General features: G+C 39.4%; 1 protein-coding gene across 13 annotated transcripts in view; it reads left to right on the top strand.

Annotated features, from left to right (window-relative positions):
• Positions 1–23,723, top strand: part of Tcf4 (transcription factor 4) — a 341,790-nt gene extending 318,067 nt beyond the window's left edge. For 8 of the 13 annotated variants that reach the window (XM_048363022.1, XM_048363023.1, XM_048363024.1 and 5 more), the window contains 5 exons: positions 12,528–12,663; positions 14,245–14,407; positions 17,744–17,973; positions 18,430–18,570; positions 18,881–23,723. In XM_048363022.1, the coding sequence (XP_048218979.1) occupies positions 12,528–12,663; positions 14,245–14,407; positions 17,744–17,973; positions 18,430–18,566 (666 nt within the window). In that variant the 3' untranslated portion in view covers positions 18,567–18,570; positions 18,881–23,723. The remainder of the gene's footprint in view (positions 1–12,527; positions 12,664–14,244; positions 14,408–17,743; positions 17,974–18,429; positions 18,571–18,880) is intronic. The other 5 variants (XM_048363026.1, XM_048363027.1, XM_048363025.1 and 2 more) reach the window with 1 other exon arrangement.
• The last annotated feature ends 1,612 nt before the right edge of the window (positions 23,724–25,335 follow it).

Here is a 25,335-nt window from a genome sequence, read left to right as displayed (position 1 = left end):
GAGATCCATAAGCCACATTTTCCATCTATCCTCGTGCACTTTACATTGTACCTGAGACTGCACATCACCCAATTTCAGTTTCATATAGCAGCCCTCCATCTGTTTCCAGTCTTCAGGTCTACTTTTAGGTCCTTATTTGGTCACGTACTTTGCCAGCTCTATTGTTGGCAGATGTGATGGGGTGCCATGAAAGCCCACATCAAAGTGACTAATAAAAACGTTGGCCAGGGGAGGACATGGACCCAAAAAGCCCTGAGGCTGGGGACCACGGTCCTTCTCTCAGTACTCACATGGTCCCTCTTCTTGGAGTTTACTGTCTCCATCAGCTCTGTCCGCTGATGGTACTCTTCATCCCTTTGGCCACAGTGTTGTGAGCAGCCAGATGTGCAGCACTCCTGTGAGGGAGGAAATGGAGTCTGTCCAGTAAGCCTTGCTCTTAGTAAAACCAAAACTGAGTTTGAGCGGCTACTACTCTTGTTTCAGAGCATTTCAAGCATCATTTAAGCATCGATGATGGAATTTCACGCAGGATCTTAATCACCAATATCATTTTCCAATAGCTACTCTGTTATTGGATACCTTAAAATTAGGTATTTGTCTGTGTCTAGTATTCTACTGTCTCTCCTCATTTCCCCAATTATCAACTATATCTGAGAGCAAATTAGCAGCCTCAACTGAAAGCTTTTATTATCAGTATCAATATTGTACTTGGTTTTAAGGAAAACAAGACAAGAATGGGGTTTACAGAAATTCTAACCATAAAGGTTAATTGAATCATAGGTTCAGAATCCTTAAGCACACCTGGCATTCTTCATCAATTTAAAGAAAGTTGAAGTTGCAAGGTACAGTCATAATAATGAGGTCATTTCACCTGAACCCATCCACTCCTGACAAAAGGAATGAGGATTCTAGGTCTCCCCAGATCTTCCCATAATGGTCTTGGGAAGTGCACACTCTAATTTGCCTCCACATCTATTTAATATGTTTATTAAATTCGAGTCTCATACTCACAATGTAGAAGGAAACAGCCCATTGTACTGGATTGTTTAACTCAAAATGGATGTCTGCATTCCTTAGACAACAAGTCCTTGTTCTCTAATGCTCTTCTATAATGTTTATGCTTAGCATCTTGTAGTCATGAGCTTTAAATAAAATAAATCTTAAAAACCTTCCTTTCTTTCCACTTTAGAATATTAAAAAAATATATGAAGACATTTAAAACAGGCACCGTAACAGCATCATATTCTTATGTGAGTCTCTTTTGAGTGATAGAGGGAAAAGCAGGCAGAAACTTCTATTAAGTTCATGGAACTTTTATTAAGTGCAGGGCACACAATAGAAATAGAAAACCACTCATCATTTGGAAGAGGAACAGCCTTTACATTGTAAAGAATGTAATAATATCCTTGTTTTCTCCAGGAAGCAGGTTTTCTGGAGGAAGATAAATACATTCTATGTGTTTAAAAATATGCCTATTTCACTCTTCATTCATTCATTCATCCCGTATGTTTGGTTCAGATGCAGTAGGGATGTTCAGGGTAAGAGGAAGTTGTGGACTTCTCACATCAGTGCAAGGTGGAATTACCACATGACACAGGAAATGATCAAGCATCTAGGGAAAAGCTTCCTGAATGGATTGATTGCCCTTAAGCTAAGGTCAATGTAGAATTTCAGCAGTTAGAGACAGCATAGAACAGTCTTTGCTAAGCCATACAATAAGCCTGCTGGTAAAAATTTAAAATTAAAGGGGAAAAAAAAGAGTAGAAAGTAAGGGAAGACTCTTAGATGCTCAAACTGCAGTGAGGAAATTGCCTAACGGCCCGCCCTCCCAGCTGGCAGGGCTGTAGAAAGCCCTCCTCCACGGCTCGGCCCTCCAGCAATTGGCTCGAACATTTCACATGAGAGTCCACAGGAAGAACGAGTTTTCATGTATATTTTTTTACATCCAAATTAAATTAACTCATGGAATTTTCCACCCTTGGGAATTAAAGTAGCAGCTCATGAAGTAATTCAGTTATGTCATTCATCCCAAAACAGAAAATACTGGCGCAACTTGGTACTGTTGAAACGCCAAGACCGAAGCCTTGGCCATTTTCTGTTTTCTCAAATTCCGTGGCCGTTTTGTTATGTTAACTTTTATTGTGGCTATAAATTTTTCAAATCAGAAGTATCCTAGTTGCTGAGAGAACAGAAGTGTAAAATGGGTGCAAAATATGGAGCGGGTTCAGGCAAAGCGGGAATCTGCAAGGCATAGGACTGCATTCTGTGTAACCCTAGAGTCCTACCTAATTGGTTGACATTCACAGTTGGGCATAATTATGACTTCCTTTCTATCCATAAATCATCTAGGAACTTAAAGCTGAGTTTCACCAAAAGATCTGAGTCAAAAGGACATCTTTGGAGAAAGCATTGTCCTGATACAATAGCCACATTCACTTTAAAGCGGTTAATTGGACATTGCAAAAATCACAGACCCTTCTCCCCTGCTTCTGCATGCTGGCGTCTCTCAAAAGTGTGTGTGGAAGTTGTCAGAGAATGGTAGTCTCTGGGTAATATTTCTGCAAGCTGCCCCCAATTTTCCCCCTGTAGTCTAGATGGGAAACAGCTGGGTTTTGTTTAAAAAGCTGTTTTGCAAAATGTCTGAATCTTGAGATATAGAACTGAGGTCACCATTAAAGCAGGTGCTCGGGAACAAGTGGAAAAGACACCAGGGGCTGGTTGGCGTGGTAAACTTCTGCGGAGCACTTCCTGCAAAAGGGGGGGGAAAAAAGTGTTGAAGCTTGCTCCTTTATTTGGGGCACAAATACTGAGTATTGCTATGTAATCACATTAACAATACTATTAGAAATTGAGTAACTTTGAGCACAGCTCCTGCTTGAGTGAATAATTAGCTCAGTATGCATCTAAAGAAAAAAAGAAAGCAAAATAGCCCATTTCTACCACAGAGTGTTACACAAGGCTCCAAGGCTGCACTCTCCCTTAGAGATTTGAAGGGCTTGAATTTCCTCTAAAAGCCCAACCGTAAAAGAAACTACTATTTTAAATAAGTAATACCATGACTGCCTAGGTCCTCTAGGGTTTGGGAAGTAGTTGAAGGGAAAGGAAGAAAAGAAACCTGCCTTGGCAAGACCTATATTAAAACCGTTTTGAGCAAACCAAAACAAGAAACATGAAGAAGCACCGAAGGCCAGTCAGTGCACATCGGGTATCCCCCAGCCTGAAGATAAAAGGAAATACGCCTCCTCCCCTGGGAATGGGCGGTTATTAGCAGCTGTTTATCCAGTCGGGAATAGAGATTAACATTGTAAAAAAAAAAAAAAAAAAAAAAAAAAACACTTTTTTTTTAAGAACTAGAAGAAAATTTGTTTGGGAAGTTGGCTCTTCCTATCAAGTTACTCTGTGCCAAAAAAAACTTCCTTTCTCAGAACACATTCACTAGAGTTGAGCAATGTTATGATTCTCTGGGAAGGGCTGGATTACCAAAAAGTCCATCTCTATGAAATAGGACAGAAAAAGGGCAGAAAAATGGACAGATGTTTGCCATTGACACATTGTGTCTGTAGAATGTGAAAGTAGCTGTTGCTCTCTTACCTGTCCTCCAGCCAGATCTAAATGGACATCTGGCCCCTGGCCTTCACATTTAATCTCTTGCCATGCTAAGGTATTCTCAGATGGATTTTTGCACATGTCAGCTGTTGGTGGATGACTTTTTGTGAGATATTGAGGGAGCTGCTTAATGCTTTGTGATGCTTTATTTTCCAAAGAAAAAAGAAAGAATTGGATATTGATATTTTTTTCCTGATTTAATGCTACTCTTAATGTCATTTTCTTTTATTAAATCCTTTCTTTTGCTTTTGATCTTATTTATAGCACAGCCACTGGTCATATGGAAACTATTACTGTATAGCTCAGAGATGAAAGAACTTCATTGCAGTTAAATAAGAGTGAATCATTGGGGCCAATAATACACACATACAATGAGGTACCATTTGTGGCCAAAATGCCCTTTGCGAGTTCACTTTGTAGCATAGCTGTTGAGTTTTGTAACAATCTTTTTTAAAAATCTGCTTTTTGTCTGAAATATGCAATCTGAGGGTATGAAAACACCTCCTAGCATACAATCCTTAGCTGCCTCTACTGATACACACAAACACACACCACACACACGTCTAAATAATATTACTCATTGAGGTAAAAATAAGCATTGTATTTAGAGTTAGCATGTTATATAGTTAGTGCCAAATATAGTACTTTAAAAGTACATTTCAATAATCTGCATTATCCTTCCAAACCTGCCTAAAGTACCCTACTGTTGTTTAAGTAGCCTGGTTTCCCTAACAGAAAGGACTTCATCTCATTTAATACCCTATGGGACCTCATGCTCTCTCATGGCATTCATTTTATTTTGCCTTTTATGGTTAGGATATTACCCCCACCATTAAGATTTTTTTTCTGCAACTATCTAAAGAGTGCCTTGCATATGGACATACTCAAAAGGCATTTGTTGGAGTAATGGAATGTTTGTTTACTAGAAACATGTTAAGTGTACATCTGACAACATCAAAGGTCTAGATGTCAGATATACGAACCCAAATCCATGCCATATGTGTGAACCTTGATATTTAGGAAACCTCCACTGTACATTATAGTGCTACAGTGCTTTTTGGTACCCTGCACCTGGGGAACACTCACGATCCAAATGCACCTATTGGCTTTGTGACAGTTGCAGAAACAACTCATTGAAATGTATGTCCTATGCTGTTGGACAGTGTGCCTTGAATGTGTTTTGAGGAGGGTGTCTGTCAGGACTTGTCAGGGAAAAGCCCTGTTCTGATAATCACCACAGCCTTCCAGGACCCAGAGGTAGGGCATCTATGGATCTAGTAAAAGACAAGCAGTACTGCGAGTCATAAGAAATCAGGCTCAGTCTGTGGCCATGTGGGAGTGAACATAGAACTTGGTCAGTGGCCATGAACAGATACCTGAAGATTGAGGCTACACAATTTACAAAACAGAAGGAAACAGAGGTATCCAGCTAAAGGATGTTGCTGTAAGAGATAGCAGTTTTGACCTTAGTCCACAGAGCGATGAAAATCCAGGCTAACCCCAGTAGGCAAGGGACCGAGAGATGGAGAGAGACTAAAATGATCTGTTTCACGACTTGACACTTCTGTTCCCTTTCCAAGTGCTTTACAGTAAGTATGGGAGATATGGCTAATAGGAAAGGCCTTTTAAAAGATAAAGGCGGTAAATGCCTACTGATGGTCTTCCCAGTATTGGTTACCAGGGCTTTGTGAAATCAGGAGGAAGCTGACACAGTCACACAGGTGTGGTGTACACGTCAGGAATTCAAAAATTCACATATATGACTCGTGTTCGGTGGACTTTTCCTTTGCTCCAAACAATGCAAGCTGCTTTTACAAGTAACTGCCACGCTTCCCCATCGTCGCTGTGCTCAGTGGGTTTGCTTCAGTAGTAGAGGCCTAGAGTGGTTGCATATAACTTAGTACCAGCCTGCTGCCCAGGGCAGGGACAAGCTCGAAGGAACTCTGTTAGCTTCTTCTGCCATCCCCACCTGGTCCGCCGAATCCAGCTATGGCTTCCGCTGTAGGAACATGACGGGGGAGGGGAGGAGGCAGAAGACAGAAATGAAAGTTTCGATAAATGGAACCAATGAGTTCGAAAAGGAAAGATGAACTGAATTCAGCGGGTGCCCATTTGCATCTCTTGAACTCTGTTGTCATAGAATCATTCATTATTATCCCTGTTTTGGTGGAGTATCGAGGGGAATTTCAACCTGACAAGCACAGCTAAGGTCGGAATCATTCCGGTCATATTTAAATCCTACTGAAAATTATCTTATTCTCCATGAACTGTACTTTTTAAAAAATGCATAAAACTTCTTCAGACAAAGCAGTACATGAAGCTATGAGATTTTTTTTGGGGGGGGGGAGAAGAAATCAGGTGCTCTTACAACCACTATAAAATCTTCTCCCAATAAATATTTGAAGAATCGAATGACAATCCAAATAAAAGAATTGAATCCAGAACTGTCTTCAATGAAAAGTCCTTTCAATGTTCAGTTACCCAGATAATGAAAAAATGTCTGATAATTTTTTTAACTGAAGAATACGGAAATTGTCTTTGTGGTTGAAGAGCATCCCAGATGTTAGGACTCTGTCCCACAAGAATTGTTTTTTAGAGTTACATCTTGTTTTCTCCACGACGTGGTGATTCCGGCTGGATTCCTCACAATGTCCATGGGCTGCTGTCATGAACTTTGAGTACCATCTGTGAAAAAATGTTTTCATGATCATTTCCCACTTTTAAAAGATGCACTTTGTAACTCTATGGTATTTTTTTTGTTTTGCACATGTGGGAAATTAAATTTGCTTTGCTTACTTTTTCTTAACATGACAGAGATCTGGCAAGGTGACTGAAACTGAAATCAGGTCCTCTACAACTGCCAGTGCATAGTTGACATTTCAGGGGAGATGGCCATTCCACACCAAAACTGTTGACTGTGTCAATGGTTCTGATTACCGTGAAAGCCCATCAACTTTTCTTTCTTGTTTTAGAAGAAAAACGAGAGGAAAGTAAAAGGTATCAAAAGTGTTGTGGGGGGGGCGGTGGGGAAGAAAGGCCTAATTTTCCCAATTCTTCCTTATTTTTCCTTCCCCCCCCCCCTTTCCCTATTCCCTTTTCTTTCTAAGAAGCACCTCACTAGACACTAGAGGCTCACATCTATCACCCTCTGTCACCCTCGCCTGGGATCTGAGAATTGTGATTGGAAGCCAGCCGAGGCTGAAAAGTCCATGAGACTTTTCTCATCAATTAATCACTGCAAAGCCAGAAGTGAAAGTGTGGCTCAAGTGGTAGGGTGCCAGCCTTCCTCAAAAAAAGCACACATGCAGACAGACATGGATGGATAGCACCTAGATAGATCAGTTTTAAATCCACATGCTGTTAATAACCAACTTTAGTGTTTGCTATACCAGAATGTTCAAATAGCAAATTTGGGTTCATGTCACTCATTATTACCTAGGTCTCAAAATTGATGACTTATTACATAAAGTTTCTGTCCTACAGTCTTTTAGAAGAATTATGGTAGGATGGAAGTAACTGGGGTCTGAAAGCCTGTTTTGAAGCAGTTATCTCTGGAGATAACATTAACTAGGATTGAATAACTGCCAAATGAAATTTAATACATTTTCCCATCCATGAAATAGGCCTCTTAAATACAACAGAATAATTACTTTCACAATACTCCCTGGAAACAAAGAGAGCAAAGGCATTGAATGTCTTTTTTGTTTGTGGTGTTTGTTAGCTAGAGGATAAGGACAAGGATATTTACCAAGATGCTATGCGCATCCCTGTGTAAGAACAGCCTGGCCATCGGCCACCTAATTTGAAACTGCATGTCTTTTAAATCTGTTTATGTTGGAGGAGTTGTGGCAAATATTAAATTTTATAATTTAGTTAGATATCAGGCCTTGGCCTGAGGTGGAAAACTATGAGGATTTTCCCCCTTATAATGAAGAAAACTAATCTGTAGATCTATATAATTATTTGTCTATATATGCATGCACCATGTTCATATATAGGTGGATATATGTGTACATACAACAAACATATGCATACATAGCTTTAAAACAAAAGCTTGTGTCAGTAAACTCCATTTGCTCATGAATTCTGCTTCTCTACTTTACACATAAATTTATAATGCAGTTGCACACACCTATGATCCCAGCTATTCATTAGCCGTAGTTCAGAGGATTTCAGTCCAAGGTCATCCTGGGCAAAAAATTGTGAGACTCTATCTGAACATTAGCTAAAAGCAAAAAAAAAAAAAAGAGGGGCTAAGGGTATGACTCAACTGCTAGGCACATGACACTGAGTTAAAAATCCCCTGTATAGCAAAAAAAAAAAAAAAAAAGGCAAAATAAAAACAGAGTAAGGAAGGCAGTAATCTACATATAAAATGCAACCATTATAACCTGTGACAAATTCACACAGGAGAACTGGAGTAGCTATATCAGAATTTGAACATAACTTGACCTTAGGGATAGTGTAACTTAGGTATTTACAGTTATGTGTACTAGCCACGATTTACCCAGTATGAAGAAGGGTCAGGCCCAGACTGCCTGGCCCATGTTCTTGTCTTGTTCTTATGTAGTTGATTGGACCACAAAGAACTCACAGCTGAGCCTTGAGTGGCCTAACAACCTGTGTCTCCTCGGTGGTGATCTGGACAGTTAGATGATCTTGAACTCAGAAGTACTAAGACCAAGAGGGACATAGCAGCAGAGCAGAAGGTACCAGATGACCCATATGAAGGAAGAGTCTCAGCTGTAATGGGAGAGGTAGAGAACTAAAGCAGTCTGTAGATCTGTATAATCATTTGTGTCTATATGCATGAACCATGTTCATAGAGAGGTGGATGTATATTACATACATCACACGTAGAGAGAGACCGTTTAAAACAAAAGCTTTTGGAAGTAAACTCCATTTGCTCATGAGTTCCCAAGAGAAGCAGGAGTGTACCCGAGGCAGGAGTAACCAGACATCCCCAGAGATCTCTGGGTCCAAAACCCACTTACAGAAGCCTTTGTGATGGATCTTCTTCCACATAGATGCTAAACAACCATGCTAAATTGGTCAGGAATCATGCAAAGGATGGTTATGTACTAGCCTGGTTCACCTCAGATATGTTCATGGTTCTGCCCTGCGCACCCTGCAGTGTGATGGGCATAGACTAGCCTAGCAAATGTCTGCTGAGTTAAAAATGCTTTTTCTGATAACTCGCTAGTTACCAAATAAATTTATAAACTTTTACTCTTAGCATATTGATATCTAAAAGCACATTATATGCAACTATAAGAGGATTCTTAGATTCAAAAACATTGCAGTTAGTATTAATAAAATTGCAGTCAGTATTAATAAAATTAATTTTTCATAAGTTGTCTTTTAGCTCTATGGTTATCTACTTTAAACATGTATCAAAACAGCTTTATTAAGTAATTTTTCTAAGGATGTATATCACATATAAAGAATTGGTATACATGTTGAAAGAAGCAGCTTTTTCCTAGTTGAATCAATAAATATTTATTATATTCTTGTGTGTGAGTGATAGATACATATATAGCCTATATATAACCTATGTATACTTCCTGATATATATATATACATATATATATATATATATAGAGAGAGAGAGAGAGAGAGAGAGAGAGAGAGAGAGAGATTTGACTCCTATTTCTGAGTTTTTTTGTGGTGGACTTGTGCTGACCATCAGTGGCCAATCTGTCTTGTTTTCTGTGTGAACAGAGACAGTGTTTGTAAAAGAAAGGTTTATAGGGTTATAACATGCTGTCTGTAGGCAAGAAAACAAGCAAGGAAATGCTAATTCTGCAAGTCGAATACTGTTCCACAGCCACACATAGTAGAATGGGTCCTAGAGCATCAAGCTCTATAGGAGCATCTTGTCATATAGACAAGAACTGTAGACATATTCATTTCCTGTGACACAAAGACCTAGTTAGTTACAAGGAAGACTAAAACATGAAAGTCAATCTTATCTCTACCTTCCTTCGTGGAAAGAGCTGACTGATATTTTTCTAGATGAGCTGTAGAAAATAGGCAATGTTAGATAGCACAAGCTTAAAAATCTTAAAAAATGTAATTGGAACAACTTTATGCTCAAACATTTTTAAATGCTTCAGATTTTGCTGTCATTACACAAGAAATGTTTTAAGAGCCAATGGATAGGAACAAAAGAGAGCTCTTCATGTTCACATAAGACCTGTACTATGCAAGGATATTCACATAACACACATGGTATTTTATCTAACTAGTGAGTCAGTAGTTGTTTAATAGATACTTCGGGAACTCTAGGTGGTTTAACTTGAGACTTACTCCCTGTAACTTGTAGTGCTATTTTCTTCATTTTGTATCGGAGCTCCTTCCGACTCCATAGCTAACAAGGAAACCTTTACCACCAATAGCTGCATACATTGTAGTCTTTTTTCTCTACTGTACTCTTAAACCCAGTACACTGACTTTCATAATCATCTGAAGCAAACAAAATTGAAAGGCAGTCATTTTTTTTCTTCCCATGAAAACTGATCTAAATGTAACAAGGGGGTAAGGGGGGAGGGGAATTCAAGAATGCTTAAATGAAAAATAAAATGATACCACAAATGCCCACAAAGGCTTAAGAGCATTCATAGAATGTTTCTGAAATGGAAGGAGCTTATGCCTCCATTAAGCTCAACTCTATAGTCACCAACAGTGATTCTGAGTTAAAAATCTTCCTTTAGGGATATTCAAAGAGTCATATCCATTAGAAATACTGGTACGTACAAAGCAGCACTGTGGTAGTTATTTTAAGTTCACATTGATTGACAAACATAAAGAGCTATCGTTTGATAGAAGTTGAGATCTTAGACTGAAAGGGAAATTGTTGATTGAATCTGTCCTCTAAATAAGCAGATACAAGCATGACAAATCATAAACTAGATAGAAAGTGGCTACCCTCTGTTCTTCAGAAAAAACAAAAAAATGTCTAGTAGATAGACTGGGTTAGATGTGGTTGAAGGAATGGCGTGGGCACGGTATTGCTAGAAGAAAACAACCCTGAGTTACAGAGGAAAAAAAGAGGGACATAGAAGCAAAGTTAAACACATGAAAGGGCTTGAACTCCATGGAAGCCCACAGTTGAATTGTAGGCCAGTGGCCTCTGCCCAGAGCCACCCTGTACATTGGACATAGCCACATATAGGCCTAAGTAACCACCATTCTGGAAGTTTATATTGTAACCAAAATAGCCAGTATAGACAGAACCAGACTCCTCAAAACTGCCAGTTCAAACATTCCCTTATACTTCCAGTGCTTACAAGCCTTGAAATCCTTTCCTGTTCTTTGTGTTGAATCTGAACATTGTTGTATTTTATGGGGGCTCCTTGTGATCGCTCTACAATCATTTCCTTTCTTACTGTTTGGAAGCCTTTAGGTTTCAAAGGTGATGCTAACTTCCTGCTTCACTGTCTTTAGGTCGCATTCTTTGGTCCTGGGAATTTGCTGGTTGTCTGTTCAGATTCTTGCTGATGTTGAATTCCTCGGGAATATTCATTTGAAATACCTTAATAGCAAAAGAGTAAAGATTCTGCTTGTGGGTCTATATTTTTGAATTACAAAAGTAAGCTATGATTCATAGCAGTATAAATTCATGAGTATTTTTTTTAACATTTTTTTTCTCAAATTTTTATTATCAAATTGACGTACAGAGAGGTTACAGTGTCATACGTTGGGCATTGGATACATTTCTTGTACTGTTTGTTGCCTTGTCCCTCATGCCCCCCTCCCTCCCCCCTTTCCCTCCCCATCATGAGTATTTTTTTTTTTACTCTTTGATCCACTGACTAGCATAAGTATTCACATAGCAATAGGCTAAGAAAATAACTACTTGTTAAAACAAAGGCAAAGAGGAGCTCCTTGTGCTCTTCTTGGTTTACACACGCTTAATGGTTTTGCTTGAAGGCATATGCTATAAAGTCAGCAACGCGTGGCTCCGGGACACAAATGCAGTGTCTCTGGACCCCAGAGTAGGTAGTGGTAGTTAATAAAAAGCTCGGCAGTATTTTTTTTTTCAAATCAAGTAATCATGCTGTACTCTATAATTTTATTCCTGGAAGCATAAAGAGTGTTTACAATATGGTGCCTTTCTAGGATCAGAGTAGTGTGTGGGAAAATGGAAAAATGTCCAAACACCCTTGCATGGCAATGATGGCATTACTGGTGTGTTTAATAAAACCTTTATTGGTACATTTTCCGGTGTGGTGGCATTGGCAGAAATGGTCCCCCTTTGGATTTAGAACTCAGCAGCTGATGAAATACAGTAAACATTAATTTGGAATGGGCTGCCAGTTTTGGAAAGCCAGGTGACATTTTATTATATTTGTACCGAGCAGGGGCTATGTCCCACACTGCTGTAGCTTCCGCTGTCAGAGGCTTAGCTGGCATTATGGAGGGGGGAAAAAAAAATGGCAGGCCTGAGAATCTTATCCCCTGAAATGAAAGTCGAATGCCAAATTGAAATTCCTGTAGGATTTCCGATAGCAATGGGGGAATTGAGAAGCCCACAATTAAGCATATGGGCATTAAGATAATTGTCAGATCTGTTGGCGGACATGATGGAAGACAGATGGGTACGAATCAGTGCGCTCCACTGCAGCACCCTGGGAGACAATTTGACGTTTTACCTGCCTGAGCTACTCTGCCATATTTGTCACTGGATGTACAGCACGGCATCTTACTGAGTGTGAAGTGTGGTGGGGTTTTTGTGCGGTTTTTTTTTTTTTTAAGAGAACTATAGGTACATGTGCGGTCCTCCAGCGCCCTCTAGTGGAACGCATCCAGGGAGGATGGCTTTTCAGAGGGCCAGCCTTCCTGCATCTTAGCTGCCCCTGGACCTGTAGCCATAGCATCTGCCAGGTCCCACTCAGCATTGGTTCCTCTCATCCTTTCAGGTTGGGGCCCATCGTGAAGATGGCGTAGCCCTGAGAGGCAGCCATTCTCTTCTGCCAAACCAGGTTCCGGTTCCACAGCTTCCTGTCCAATCCGCAACTTCCCCTGACTTGAACCCACCCCAGGACCCTTACAGAGGTAAGTCTGCATCCGAAGGGGCATTTCGGACCTCAGGTAAACAATAGGCTTGGGGTTGATGGGGGACATACTTGGAGGTCAGCCTTCCGGAAGCACTTGTTGAAAACCAAGAATTATGTGTAGCCCAGAAATGGTCAAGCAGCTTGGGCAAGGGCTCAAAGCCTCCTAATCAGGTTTCTTCAGTCACTGTTTTCCTCAAACATCCTCTAAAATCTCACTCCCACCTCAGTAGGGAATGAGACAACAGACTGATGAGAGGAAATTTTATTTTAGCTATTTCCACATTTTGCTCATTCAGGTCCCTCTAATATGGTTAGTTGGGGCCTGAAATGATGTTTCCAAGTGGATAGGAAGGAAGGAAATTGGTTTTGTTGTGTAAGATGGAAGGAAATGTAGGTGCATTTTAAAAATGGAACTTGGTTGGGTGGCTTCTGTGCTGGAGACGTCTGTTCCTGTAACAATGCTTTCCCCCTTCCCCCTCCTGACTTCAAGGCCTTTTCTTGTCCCCAGACAGTTGTGCTGCTACGAGGGTAGGAGACCTGGATTCTGAATCTAGGGCTCCTGTGCTACTCACCGGCCAGCTGAATAGCATCTTCTCATTCCCCTCACATTGAAAGTGAACCAGGAATACTAGCTCAGAAATACATGTGATTTGTACTTAAGAGTATTCAATATAAATCTGGATATAGTGGTTCATTTTTTTCTGAGCAATCATAAGCATGTGTACTTTTAAGGCACCATTGGTTTTGCTCCGTCTTATTATGCATACTTCCCCAAATTGTAACATGGACACACGTGACTCAGATTGTGGTGTCGTAGCACTGCGATTCAGCACTACTAATGGCTCCCAGGTGACAGGGTGGCTCCTTGGCTTGTGGACCAAATTTTTAGAGATAATTTTCCGGAATACACAGATGAAAATGAGAAGGGAATACTTGATAGGCATGTATCCACCTGAGAAACAAATTACGTTGAGGTCATGTTTTAAAATGTAGTGTGATCCTAAGAAGTTTAGCAATGATAAAGCTAGAAATTTCTTCTGCGAGCAGCAAGCTGCCTTCTATATATACCATTTTTAAATGCTGATTACTCTTTGAGGATAAGAGAAGCCTAATTTCAGAATATCATTAGGGTATCTATTGAAGTCTTGACTACACATATTTAGCGTTCTCTCTGGGAATTATATTTTAAGGACATTTTTCTATTAAATCATTGCATATGGAAGAAACTCAATATAATAGCTGATATTTACTTGGGTTCTTAATCAGAACATTGAGGTGTGTGATTTTCATGATTATGATTTTCATTGCAATTAAGTTGATGTTTTGTAGACAGTGAAATTACCATCTACTCCAAAAGATTGCAAAATAGAATTTAACCTCAGAGCCAATGCAGGGAAAAATCTCGTTTCCGCAGGTGCGTTTCGGAAACTTCACCAGCTAGCAAGAAGAGTGACGGCAGGATCACACAGTTCAGCAGTGTGGCTTGCCTGGTGGGCGGCCTTGCCGTCTGGGGGGGGTGTGTGTGTCTGTGTGTGCGTGAGTCGAATTTGTAGCATTACCTGGTTTCTTTCTCTTACAGGCATGCCACCAGGACTGCAAGGCCAGAGTGTCTCTTCAGGCAGCTCCGAGATCAAGTCTGACGATGAGGGCGATGAGAATCTGCAGGACGCAAAATCTGCCGAGGACAAGAAATTAGATGACGACAAGAAGGATATCAAATCAATTACTAGGTCAAGATCTAGGTAACAGTATATAATACTGTCGCTTCATTTAATTCCTTTATTGGACTTTGATGAAGTGAACAGAACAGGAAGAAACTACTCAGTTTTTTCCTGGCAGGTATATCTACAAATGAAAAGAAATTGAAAGGCCTATTCTAGAAGTACGGAAAAGTATCATTTACGATACCCTGTACTCTAGTGATGCCTACCATGTCGTGGCATGGGTGAATTTGGACCCAGTGCTAATTACACACGGAAAATGATTTGTAACTGATTCCAAGTACAATGGTTTATTTGTAAAATGATACTTATTGTACAAATTTGGTCAGAAAAGTTCCTCTCTAAAATATTTCCAAAAAGAGATTTAGCCATGTTAAAATGTCAGTTGACATCATATATATATGCACTTGTCATTTTTTCTTACCTCTAAAATAAGAAAATCATGGGTTTTTGTTTTCCAGCTGTATTCTAAACGTGTTGATGTCTATTAGAGTAATACCTAACTTGCTGATTTTTTCCCTCATTAATATTCCTTTCTACAGAAACCATAGCTGCAGGAGAATACTTTCCGGTTGATGTTTTTAGATATCTGATGTCTTCTAATTCGATATGTGTCTTTGCACTTGTAATCAGGTGGCTTTTGAATACGGAGACATCCACATACTTTGTGTTAATTCCTTCAGTTTGTTAGCAAATTCCTTTGCAAGTTAAACCAGTTGTATTAGATGACAGCTTCTTCTTTGAAAGGCTAGGGTTCTCAAGGTCACAGCTAATGTTGTTGGTGAATTAAGTTCATGCTGTCTTTATAACTGTTAGGACAAATTGTATTATGTGTCATGCCACAAGTCCAGAAATGGTAAATGCTTCTAGCTTACCCCTTTTTACCATTTTGAGCGGTTCCCTCATTCTAGGCCATATTGGCAAGAAATCCCAGGCTAGGGATTTCTCCTCATTAACAGCTTCTTTTTAGCCCAGTCAATTCTTGGTAATTTAATCAGTGGTCATATTTACACATAGAATAGGATCTTTGAAGTTTACCATTTTAACTTGCTGCTGACAGCCTTCACACCATTCTTGTGACATGAACTCATGCATCCTTCCAAAACTGTATTGTTCAGCATTTTAAAATCCAGTTTATTTGCATAACCAATTTATTTGTAAGTGAATAACTAATTCTAAGTAGCTGTTAGCCTGCAAACTGTCGGAAGACAAGTTCCTATGTTGAGGTGTGGCACATGTCCAATCTATAAAAATATTACCTGAATTTTTAGCTCCAGGGTGGAATCATTCTTGTTCGCTCTTGCTTATTACAGTGAGATACAGGAGTGAGGCCACTGCAGCCTGGATTTTCTTGGCACCATCAGAGGTCATAGATGAGAGGAGAGGAGGGAGGGATCAGTGGATAAGTATGAAAGTAAGGAAGATTCAGAAGTAGAGAAAAGAGGGTTTGCTCAGTGGGATATTGAGCTATGTGTTTACCCTCTCCTCACTCCTGCACAGACAGTATGATTTTGAATGGAGAGGAGCATCACTTTCAGCCTCTTCCCTTAGTATCTTCCTCCTCCCCTCTAGCTTTCCCTCTTCTCTGAATATATGATACAGTACGTTTGGTTGACATCCATATATGATCATGTGCTGCATGGATTTACAGCAGAAAAATACAACTTCCTCTATGGCTTCATTAGATTTGTTCCACTATACTGCTACCTTCTGCCATTTGGAATTGTCTTGGGGATTTTTTCAGAATAGAATATGAAAGCTATACTTTTTAAGCCAGCGTGCATTAGCTGTACATAGAATTTACTAGATTAACTCTCCACCATTCTTCCCATTCTGAAATGTTGTAATCACTCGTCATGATTAAAAACTGAGACTTACATCATTTTGAGGCAGCATCTAACCTTCAGATTCCTGAGCCCATTACGTCTGTCCCTAAGCTAACAGCCTTATGAATAGTCACCAACGTGTTGTTTCTTGCAATGCGTGACTCTGCTCTTTGGTGACATTGACTTTAGTTTTCATGCCTCTCATTCCCCAAAGGGTCTTACTCATGAGAGTTCACAGAGGTCATCTGGAATTCTTTGTTTTGCTCTTGTTCTTGAGACAAAACATTCTGCTTCCCTCTTTTCTTCATGAAGGTCCCTGAAATATTTGAATCCTTCTGCCATGGGAGGGTCCTGGTGTGATAGGCTTTCAAACTGGTCGTCATCCTAGCTCTTTTCCATGAAAGGAGTAATCGGACATGGTGACACCGAGACTTGACCAGAACTGATCTTAACAGAGGGGGTTGGGGGGAAGCAACCTGCCTTTCTTGATGAATCATCGGATATTTTGGTTTTCCAGAGAATCCTGTTTGGCTGCATTTTTTTGACTCACAGTGAAGTCATGGTCATTTATAAGGAGCAGGTGTTTAGATTTTGTATTGTTTTACAAAGCTGATGTCAGTTTGGGTTTCCCCAACTTATTTTGGAGACCATAAACAGTGATAAAATTGAATGCAATGTTTTTCCAACTTTTCATATGTGTGTTTGTGTGTAAGTATATATACATAAAATGTAGAAAAGGGGACATACACTCATAGATACACATACACACATTTATATATGATAATATATATGTGTTATATAGTAAATTATCCAAGAAGCCACATGTTGAAGGATCGAATCTTGGACTTTTTATTAAAAAGCGCATTAGCAGTCTGCAGGCAGCCAGTTGTTACAAAGGCCTGCAGCCCGCAAATACACTTCACACTGTCAGGAAACAGGCCAGAGAGGGAAAAAAGAACAAAAACCATACCAACAAACCAATCCAGCTCCAATGAAGAGCTGACGTGGGACACCATGATGACTGGAGTTGAGCCAGGAGACAGGACACAGGACAGGAACATGGAGACAGGTGGCATGGTGTAATGGCGCCTGAGCTGGCCTGACCCTAAATAGGGTCAGGAGAGGGGGCTGGGTCACAGGAAGCTCCCAGTCCCAGGCACTTGACTGACAGGTTCAGTAACCTATAGACCATGTGCCCACCCCTGTCTCTTGGGATTCAGGAACACCTTGGGGATGAGATTCCCCTTCCTCTAGGAATCCAGGCACACCCAGCAAGACAAGATGCCAGATGGTGCAACTGGCCATGTGGCCAGTGATGGCACTGGCCAGATCTGACCTCCATATTACATATATATGTATGACCTTTGCAGCCATCTAAAATAGGCCCAAGGCCAAGAGGTTTTCTAATTCTGCCAGAGATTAAGATGGAAAAACATCATGTTCCTGGCTATTCCAGAAGAAAACAAAGTAATTTTGATGCCTTCCTTTGCCCCACACTGTTAGCCAATGTCGCGTCCCTTTTGTCCTGCAGCAATAACGACGACGAAGACCTGACCCCGGAGCAGAAGGCCGAGCGGGAGAAGGAGCGGAGGATGGCCAACAACGCGCGCGAGCGCCTGCGGGTCCGCGACATCAACGAGGCTTTCAAGGAGCTCGGCCGCATGGTGCAGCTCCACCTCAAGAGTGACAAGCCTCAGACCAAGCTTCTGATCCTCCACCAGGCCGTGGCTGTCATCCTCAGCCTGGAGCAGCAAGTCCGAGGTCAGTGGGCTGGGCCCCAAAGAGCAGCACAGCCTTTTGTGAAATGGGACTCGTATAATTTACAAATCTATTTAGTTTTTGTTATTATTACTATTTTTTAATCAGCCTATAGCAATGGTACAAACTCTTAAACCTCCCTCAGAGTAACTATGCAAATACAGACTATATCTAATTCCCACAAAGGGGTGTTCTTTCCTCCCATAATTATGCTATGTAGAAACACATTACGTGTACGTGTGCAGTTAGCACAATGAAACCTTCCAAAAAGTTGTGTAAATAGGGGAGAGGAGGAGAGGAAATGGGTAAGAGATGGTACATATGTTGATGGGAGTGAATGTGATCAAAGGGCTCTGCGTGTGTACTGTAAACATACCACGGTGAACACCCTTTGTATAGTTAACTCGGTGCTAATAAGTGTTAGAACTTACCAGAGCCTCTCGTTCCCATTCTCCACAGAAAGGAATCTGAACCCGAAAGCCGCATGTCTGAAAAGAAGGGAGGAAGAGAAGGTGTCCTCGGAGCCTCCGCCGCTCTCCTTGGCCGGCCCGCACCCGGGAATGGGAGATGCATCGAACCACATGGGGCAGATGTGAACGGGCAAGTTTCCCGCCATTCTTAACATGCGTGGTCTCCCATGCACGTTTCCCCACCATGCTCCATTCAGTCGTCTCAGGTGCAGGTTTTCCACCATTCACCGGCATTCCTAACTCCTCCCACCCCCAGGTCTCCCGTGGCCACGCCTCTCCATTCATAACTCTCACCGGCCTGCAGGCCAGCCACATCAGCTGCCCCCAAATTCACTGATAGTTGTCTTGCTTTCTTGGAAGTTTAGGAAAAAAAATAATACCCGCTTTCTCTTCATGAAGCGTATTAATTAATTTTCCTCTTTTTTCCTCCCCTTTCTCAGGTCCAAGTTGCAACATTGCTTCATTAAATCAAGAGACCACTTCTTTAACAGGTGTATTATCTTAAACCTACATAAACACTTCTCCTTAACCCCCTTTTTTTTGTAATATAAGACAAGTCTGAGTAGTTATGAATCGCAGACGCAAGAGGTTTCAGCATTCCCAATTATCAAAAAACAGAAAAACAAAAAAAAAAAAAAGAAAAAAGAAAGAAAGAAAAAGTGCAACTGGAGAGGCGACTTTCTTTAACATATCACTCAGAATGTGCAAAGCAGGATGTACAGGCTGAGACGCAGCCCAGAGACTGAGTGGCAATCTTTCCACACTGTGGAACAATGCATTTGTGCCTAAACTTCTTTTGGAGAAAAAAAAAATATAATTAATTTGTAAGTCTGAAAAAAAAATATTTAATTTAAAAAAAAATTGTAAACTTGCAATAATGAAAAAAGTGTACTTCTGAAGACAACTCCATGAACGTTTTTGTTGGTATTCAAGTCAGCTAGTGTTTATAATTCCTGGATACTGAAATACAAGGGGGAGCTCAGCTACCCTAGCTACAAAACCAGCAAACGTCCTGAGAACAAAATGATGATCTTAGCCATTCCTTAGGGTAGGAGGAACAGATGGATCTTATAGACCTATGACAAATATATATATAAATATATATATAAATATATATTAAAAATTTAGTGACTATGGTAAGCTTTTGTTCATTTGTTTCAGACTTTTTCCTCCTGTAAAAAAATAGTACTGATTAACTTTTTTAAAGAAAGAATTTTACTGTAAATATGGAATTTTTTTCCTTTTTTTTTTTTTTAAGTTTTTGGGGTTTTGTTTTTTGTTGGTTTTTTTTTTTTTGGTCTTATTTCTGTCCCTATTTCCTGGTTTGTTATTGTAACCTGCAGTACCAACTCCGCTTCCAGAGTGGTAATGCAGGGAGACTTGCCGACGCTGATGTTGATTCTCATTCATAATAAATAGAAAGTTGTTTCTCCAGTCTTTTTGGGAACACAGGACTTAAAAGTCACATCGTGTATAGATATTGCAGGCAGCATCATCAAGACGTGGCAAAGAGAGAGAGAGAGAAAGAGAGAGAGAGGAAGAGAGAGAGTTTGTCTGGCTTGGGCTGCTGCTCTTGTGACCCTATTCTGGGATTTTTCCAAGGTACAAGGTTAGAATGCTACAATGTTACCACTGTGCCTTCCAATGTTTATATCATCGGAAACATAACATAATCAAAGTGGCTGTGATTTAACAAAAAAAAAAAAAAAACAGATTAAAGTGTTACCTACCTGTGTAGCCGAAGTAGTGTGCAGTGAGGCATTTCTGAATACATGGTCAGATTTTTGGAAAAAAACAAAAACTAAAAAAAAAAAAAACTAAAAATAAAGAAAAAAATAAAATTCCCAAACTGTCAATGAGAAAATTGCAAGTAGTGTGACAGAGCTGATTGATTTTGTTGCTTTCTTGATTTTTTTTCAAGCTGGGTTTTTTACTAAAGTGTAGGTGACTTACTTGCCTCCTCCTTAGTCTGAAAACATTGCCAATATTCAACCATCATGCAGCACTATGGCAAGCCTTATGAAGTCCTAAAGCATTAAGTTGCACCTTTTTTTTTGAGGAGGGGTTGTGTAGTATTTCTCTGGCCAGTATGAATGAAGTTTATACTTATCATATTTGATAGGAACATAGATGAAACTATGGCACAGCAACTCATCAGATAGCTAGCTTTGATGTCTGGGCACAATTTCCACCATAAATCTTTATAATGATTGACTTTGGTGTTTAATGCAGTAAACAGATAGTGCTCCTAGTTAAGTATTTGTCAGCATCCTTTTGTCTATAACTTGTTTCTATTTTTACAGCCACACAATCTTGGCATGTATTAAGGAAAAAAAAAAATCCCTGTTCAAGTAGTTTTTCCACCTATCAGCACTGAGTAAATGCCATAACATCGAAATGGTCTAAGCGGTCCATCTGTTCTCCTGTTTTACCAGTTATATAGTAATGAAATACATTTGTAAATTTTATGCAACAAAACGGCGAACGTATCATTATTTTGAAATCGTGTATGTAAAAGTTATATTTTTACATGTAGACTCTTGTTATTATGTGTTTTAATACATTGTATCCGTTTTTGTTTTTCTAAACTGTGTGGTTTTTAAAAAAATGAAGTCTCATTTAAATGAAATAGTGAACTACAAGAATCTGAATTTTATGTTCATTTCTGAGAAAAAAACAATGTAAGAACAAATAAGATAGTTACCACGTGGTCATCTTTTACAAACCCAGAAACATTTTGTGTGTGTGTGTGTGTGTGTGTATGCGTGCGTGTGCGTGTGTGTGCGCGCGTGTGCACGCGTGTGTTGAAAACTGTAAATATGTTCAGTAGTGATAAAACTAAAATGCTTTGATTTGTTGATAAGTTCCTAAAATGTGGAGGTGGATTTGAAACCGTAGGAGAATAGCAGAAATTCAGACTTCACAAAAAGTGATTTGGGGGCTTTCCTGTGAAGTATATGAACAAAAGGGTCTCAAAGAAGAACGTAGAAGACAATAATGTATCTCTCCCCTCCTCCCTGAATAATGGAAACCATGTGTACTTGTTCCCTTGGTATGTTAAAGATTTCCTTGTAGTAGCATATTCTGCATTCTTTTTGTATAGTCTCCCAAGGTGGGTATCCCTAGGAACATTGTTATATAGGAAGCAGGTCTCCTCGGACATTCAGGATGCGTGTGTACAGAAGAAACGGTGTTTACTCTCAAGGGAACTGGAATCACGCCTTGTTTGATGTAATGTTAAGAATGGCACTTTTGATAACTTATTATCAGAAAGGTGCTTGCTAGAGATGAATTAAAGATGTGCAAACTGTAAACAAGACAAAACAAAACAAGCCAATTGTAGTCATTTGATTTTTTTTTTTCAAATTGGTGCTTTCTATTTTGTTCTCACTCAAACAGTAACAGATAAAGTTCTCCTTCGCCAGTTTTGATGTATTCATTACTCAGTAATGCAATACCTGGATTGTGGGATTCCCTTTGGAAAGAAGTGGGGAATACTTCCCGAACAGCCACCCAAAGTTGTTACTTGCTGCTTTTTGTTTGTTTGGTGGAGAAACATGATCTGCACCCATCCATTCTGATTGGGTTGTATCCCCAGTTTATAAAGAGAGAGAGAAAGAGGAAGAAAGAAAGAAGAAAGGGATTGTAGCCTTCTTGTGTTGTTTTTTTTTTTCTTGTTTGTTGTTTGTAATTTTCAAACCCAGGTAAGATATTGGTATCCTGCACTGGACTTTCAAGTGAAATTTAGCAGATGACAGCATTGAAGTATTATACAAAACATTTCATAGAGGTCCGTGCTATGCGATGTAGATATTTATATACAGTGATACTTAGGCTGGGGGTTGATTTTAGAAACTTGGACTTTGAAAGCAACTCAGAACAATTGATCCACCTCCACATTCAAATAATTTATGAATATGCAGAATAGGAATCTATTCATCTAGGCATTTTTTTAACCATTTGTCTTCTGTGTAGCTGCAAGGAACACTAATGTTTATACAACTGTCAGTGCACCTAGTGTTGCATCTGATGCTGATTCAGTCTTCCGATTGCTTTTTGTTTTTCACTTCTTCCTATCTCTTGATTTGAAAAAGATTTTTTTGTCGTTCTTAGTTTTTATTTTGTTGAAGGGTTGGGGAGTGGGAGGGAATAGGAGAGGGGCTTGGGGAGTGAAGAGAATGTTCGTCTTTGCATCCAACAGGCAGAATATGATTTGTGTCCAAAACTAAACTTGAGTCAGGAATGAAACCATTTCAGCATAAACAAGCACAAAAATTTAGTCTGCTGGCTGACTGGAAGAAAAAAAATCAAGATGGATATGAGGAATTCCAACACGATGGGGCACCCAGGCCACAAGGCCTGTCTTCTTTATTTTGCTTTGGTTTTGTTGGTTTTGGTTTAGAGACATGCTCTTTCTAATGGGACTAGAAGTGGATTCACCTATGTGCAGTGCTGGTTTTGCCATACTCATTTCAAGTATTATAGACATATGTAATGGTGAAAATATATGAACTGTGGCCTTTTTCATTCTTGTTACTTGTGATGCAATTAAGTGAAGATAAGAAAAAAAAAAGCAGAGATTTACCATGTATCAGTGCCTGGCTTTTTGTTATAAAGCTTTGTTTGTCTAGTGCTCTTTTTGCTATAAAAATAGACTGTAGTACACCCTAGTAGGAAAAAAAAACTAAATTTAAAAATAAAAAAATATATTTGGCTTATTTTTCACAGGAGCAATCCTTTTATACCATGAATATTACAAAAAAAAAGTCAGATTCTGAATATTTCTTCTTTGTAGATTTTTGGAATCATTATGAGTAAAGTTTGTTACTTTATTTTACTATTTAAAAGATGTTATTTTACCATGTGTTACCAAGATGAAACTGTAAGGTAGCTTTTTTGTTTTTTTGTTTTTGTTTTTTTTGTTTTTTGTTTTTTTAGTTGTAGGTCGCAGCGGGAAATTTCTTCCGACTGTACACATAGCTGCAGCATTAAAAACTTAAAAAAAATGTTAAAAAAGAAAAAAAGGGAAAACATTTCAAAAAAAAAAAAGATAAACAGTTACACCTTGTTTTCAATGTGTGGCTGAGTGCCTCGATTTTTTCCATGTTTTTGGTGTATTTCTGATTTGTAGAAGTGTCCAAACAGGTTATGTGCTGGAGTTCCTTCAAGACAAAAACAAACCCAGCTTGGTCTAGGCCATTACCTGTTTCTCATCTGTAGTTACTCGATGAAGTCATGTACATGACCGTTCTGTAGCAATAAATGTGCCATTTTTATAAACTGTTTCTGACACTTGTTTCATTTCATTTTACATGCTCCACATAGTGCTGATTTCTCTTCTGACAGACCCCATCACTAGTTCATTTTCCAAGTGTTGGAGAGGTATTGACAACAAAACATCACCCTGCCCCCCCCCAAAAAAAAAGATCACAAAACAAATTGAAAGGCAAAGCACATGGTTGATCAAGGAAGAGAAGCCCTTAATGAAAATGGAATGGTAGGCATTTCAAACAAAAAGACAACTGCCTATAGAGGATTAACAAGTCGAAGGAATACGGTGAATGTGGGTGTGACACAAGCTATGCTTGTGAAGACCTCCGAGCTGTGCCAGTGTGTTGGTTGTGTTACGGGTTGCTGAGGCCTGTCGGCCTTGATCTCGTGGATCAGTTGGTCGGCAATTTGACAGAACATTCTCAGATCTTTTCAATAAAAAAAAACCCACTAATTTTATTTTGTATCATTTCACTGAAAGCTGAATACTGTTAACTACCCTACTATTACACTGTATACTTCCCCAAAACTACCCTTAACTCCCCCCCCACACACACCCCTACCCCCCAACTTCTGGTTGACTCTGTTAGCTCTTAATCCAGATGTAAACCACCAGTTGCTAGGGTTTGTTTTTGCCTTTTTTTTTTTTCTTGTGCAAGCCTATTCCACCTCCAAGAGGGGGAATAATGTACAAATTAAAATTACTCAGTGTTATGTACTGTACGTTAATATTTTTGGAGAATGGACACTGATCTACTTTCTAAAACTTGGAGGCTGTTTCAGCATTGCACTGTAAAATGTAAAATGATGTATGCAATGTAAAAGAAAGCCCAGGGTAGATGGGGAGTGTGATGTTTGGGGATGTCTCCAGTATTGCTCTTGTATTCTTTCTAATAGGGGTTAGTTTACTTGAAAAAAAAAAAAGTTATAATGTCATTTGGTTTATCTGGGAAGCACACTCCATAGCCAAATGGGAGTTTTTATTTTTAGTTTGGATTGTTTTCAGATACTTAAATTTTATGAACTTTCCAAAGATTTTGGTTGATAACCCCTTTTACCTTCTAAATGATTTGACATGTTCTTATGTTCTTACTGTGTGTTTTAAATATATATGAAAGAGCCACAAGCATTTAGTCTTTTAGTTGTTATATTTAATCCTACACCTACTACTAAAAAGGGGAAAATGAGCTTGGGTAACTTTCAGTGTCTCATATGGTCTATTAATGTGTTTTACTTAAAGGACCACATGATAAGATAGATGAATTCTGGCTTTATTTCATTTTCAGAGATAATTTTGACTTTCTGGAGAGGTTAAAATGCTAGCTGAAAGTAAACAAGATCCAAATCTTCCTAGATACAAAGAAGGACAAGAGTATCCACAGAAGTTGAGACAGGGACTCATATTTAATCTCATCATTGGATCCATTCTCTGAAAATCAAGTGAGATTTATGTTCCAGGCTTTCACTGTAGCCTACCTTTCACTGACTGCCTTCCTAGGAAGCGTCCTGTATAATTCTCTTGAAGAGAAAGCTTGAAAGCAAGATGTAACAAGGTGCTTAGGCTAGGACCACCCCAAAATCCCTTCCTTACATTGCACAGAAGGGATGTGCTGGCTTTTCCAGC

This window comes from Perognathus longimembris, chromosome 15 (genome assembly GCF_023159225.1).
Source record: "Perognathus longimembris pacificus isolate PPM17 chromosome 15, ASM2315922v1, whole genome shotgun sequence".
NCBI lineage: Eukaryota > Metazoa > Chordata > Mammalia > Rodentia > Heteromyidae > Perognathus > Perognathus longimembris.
This window is presented reverse-complemented; position numbering and strand designations above follow the sequence as displayed.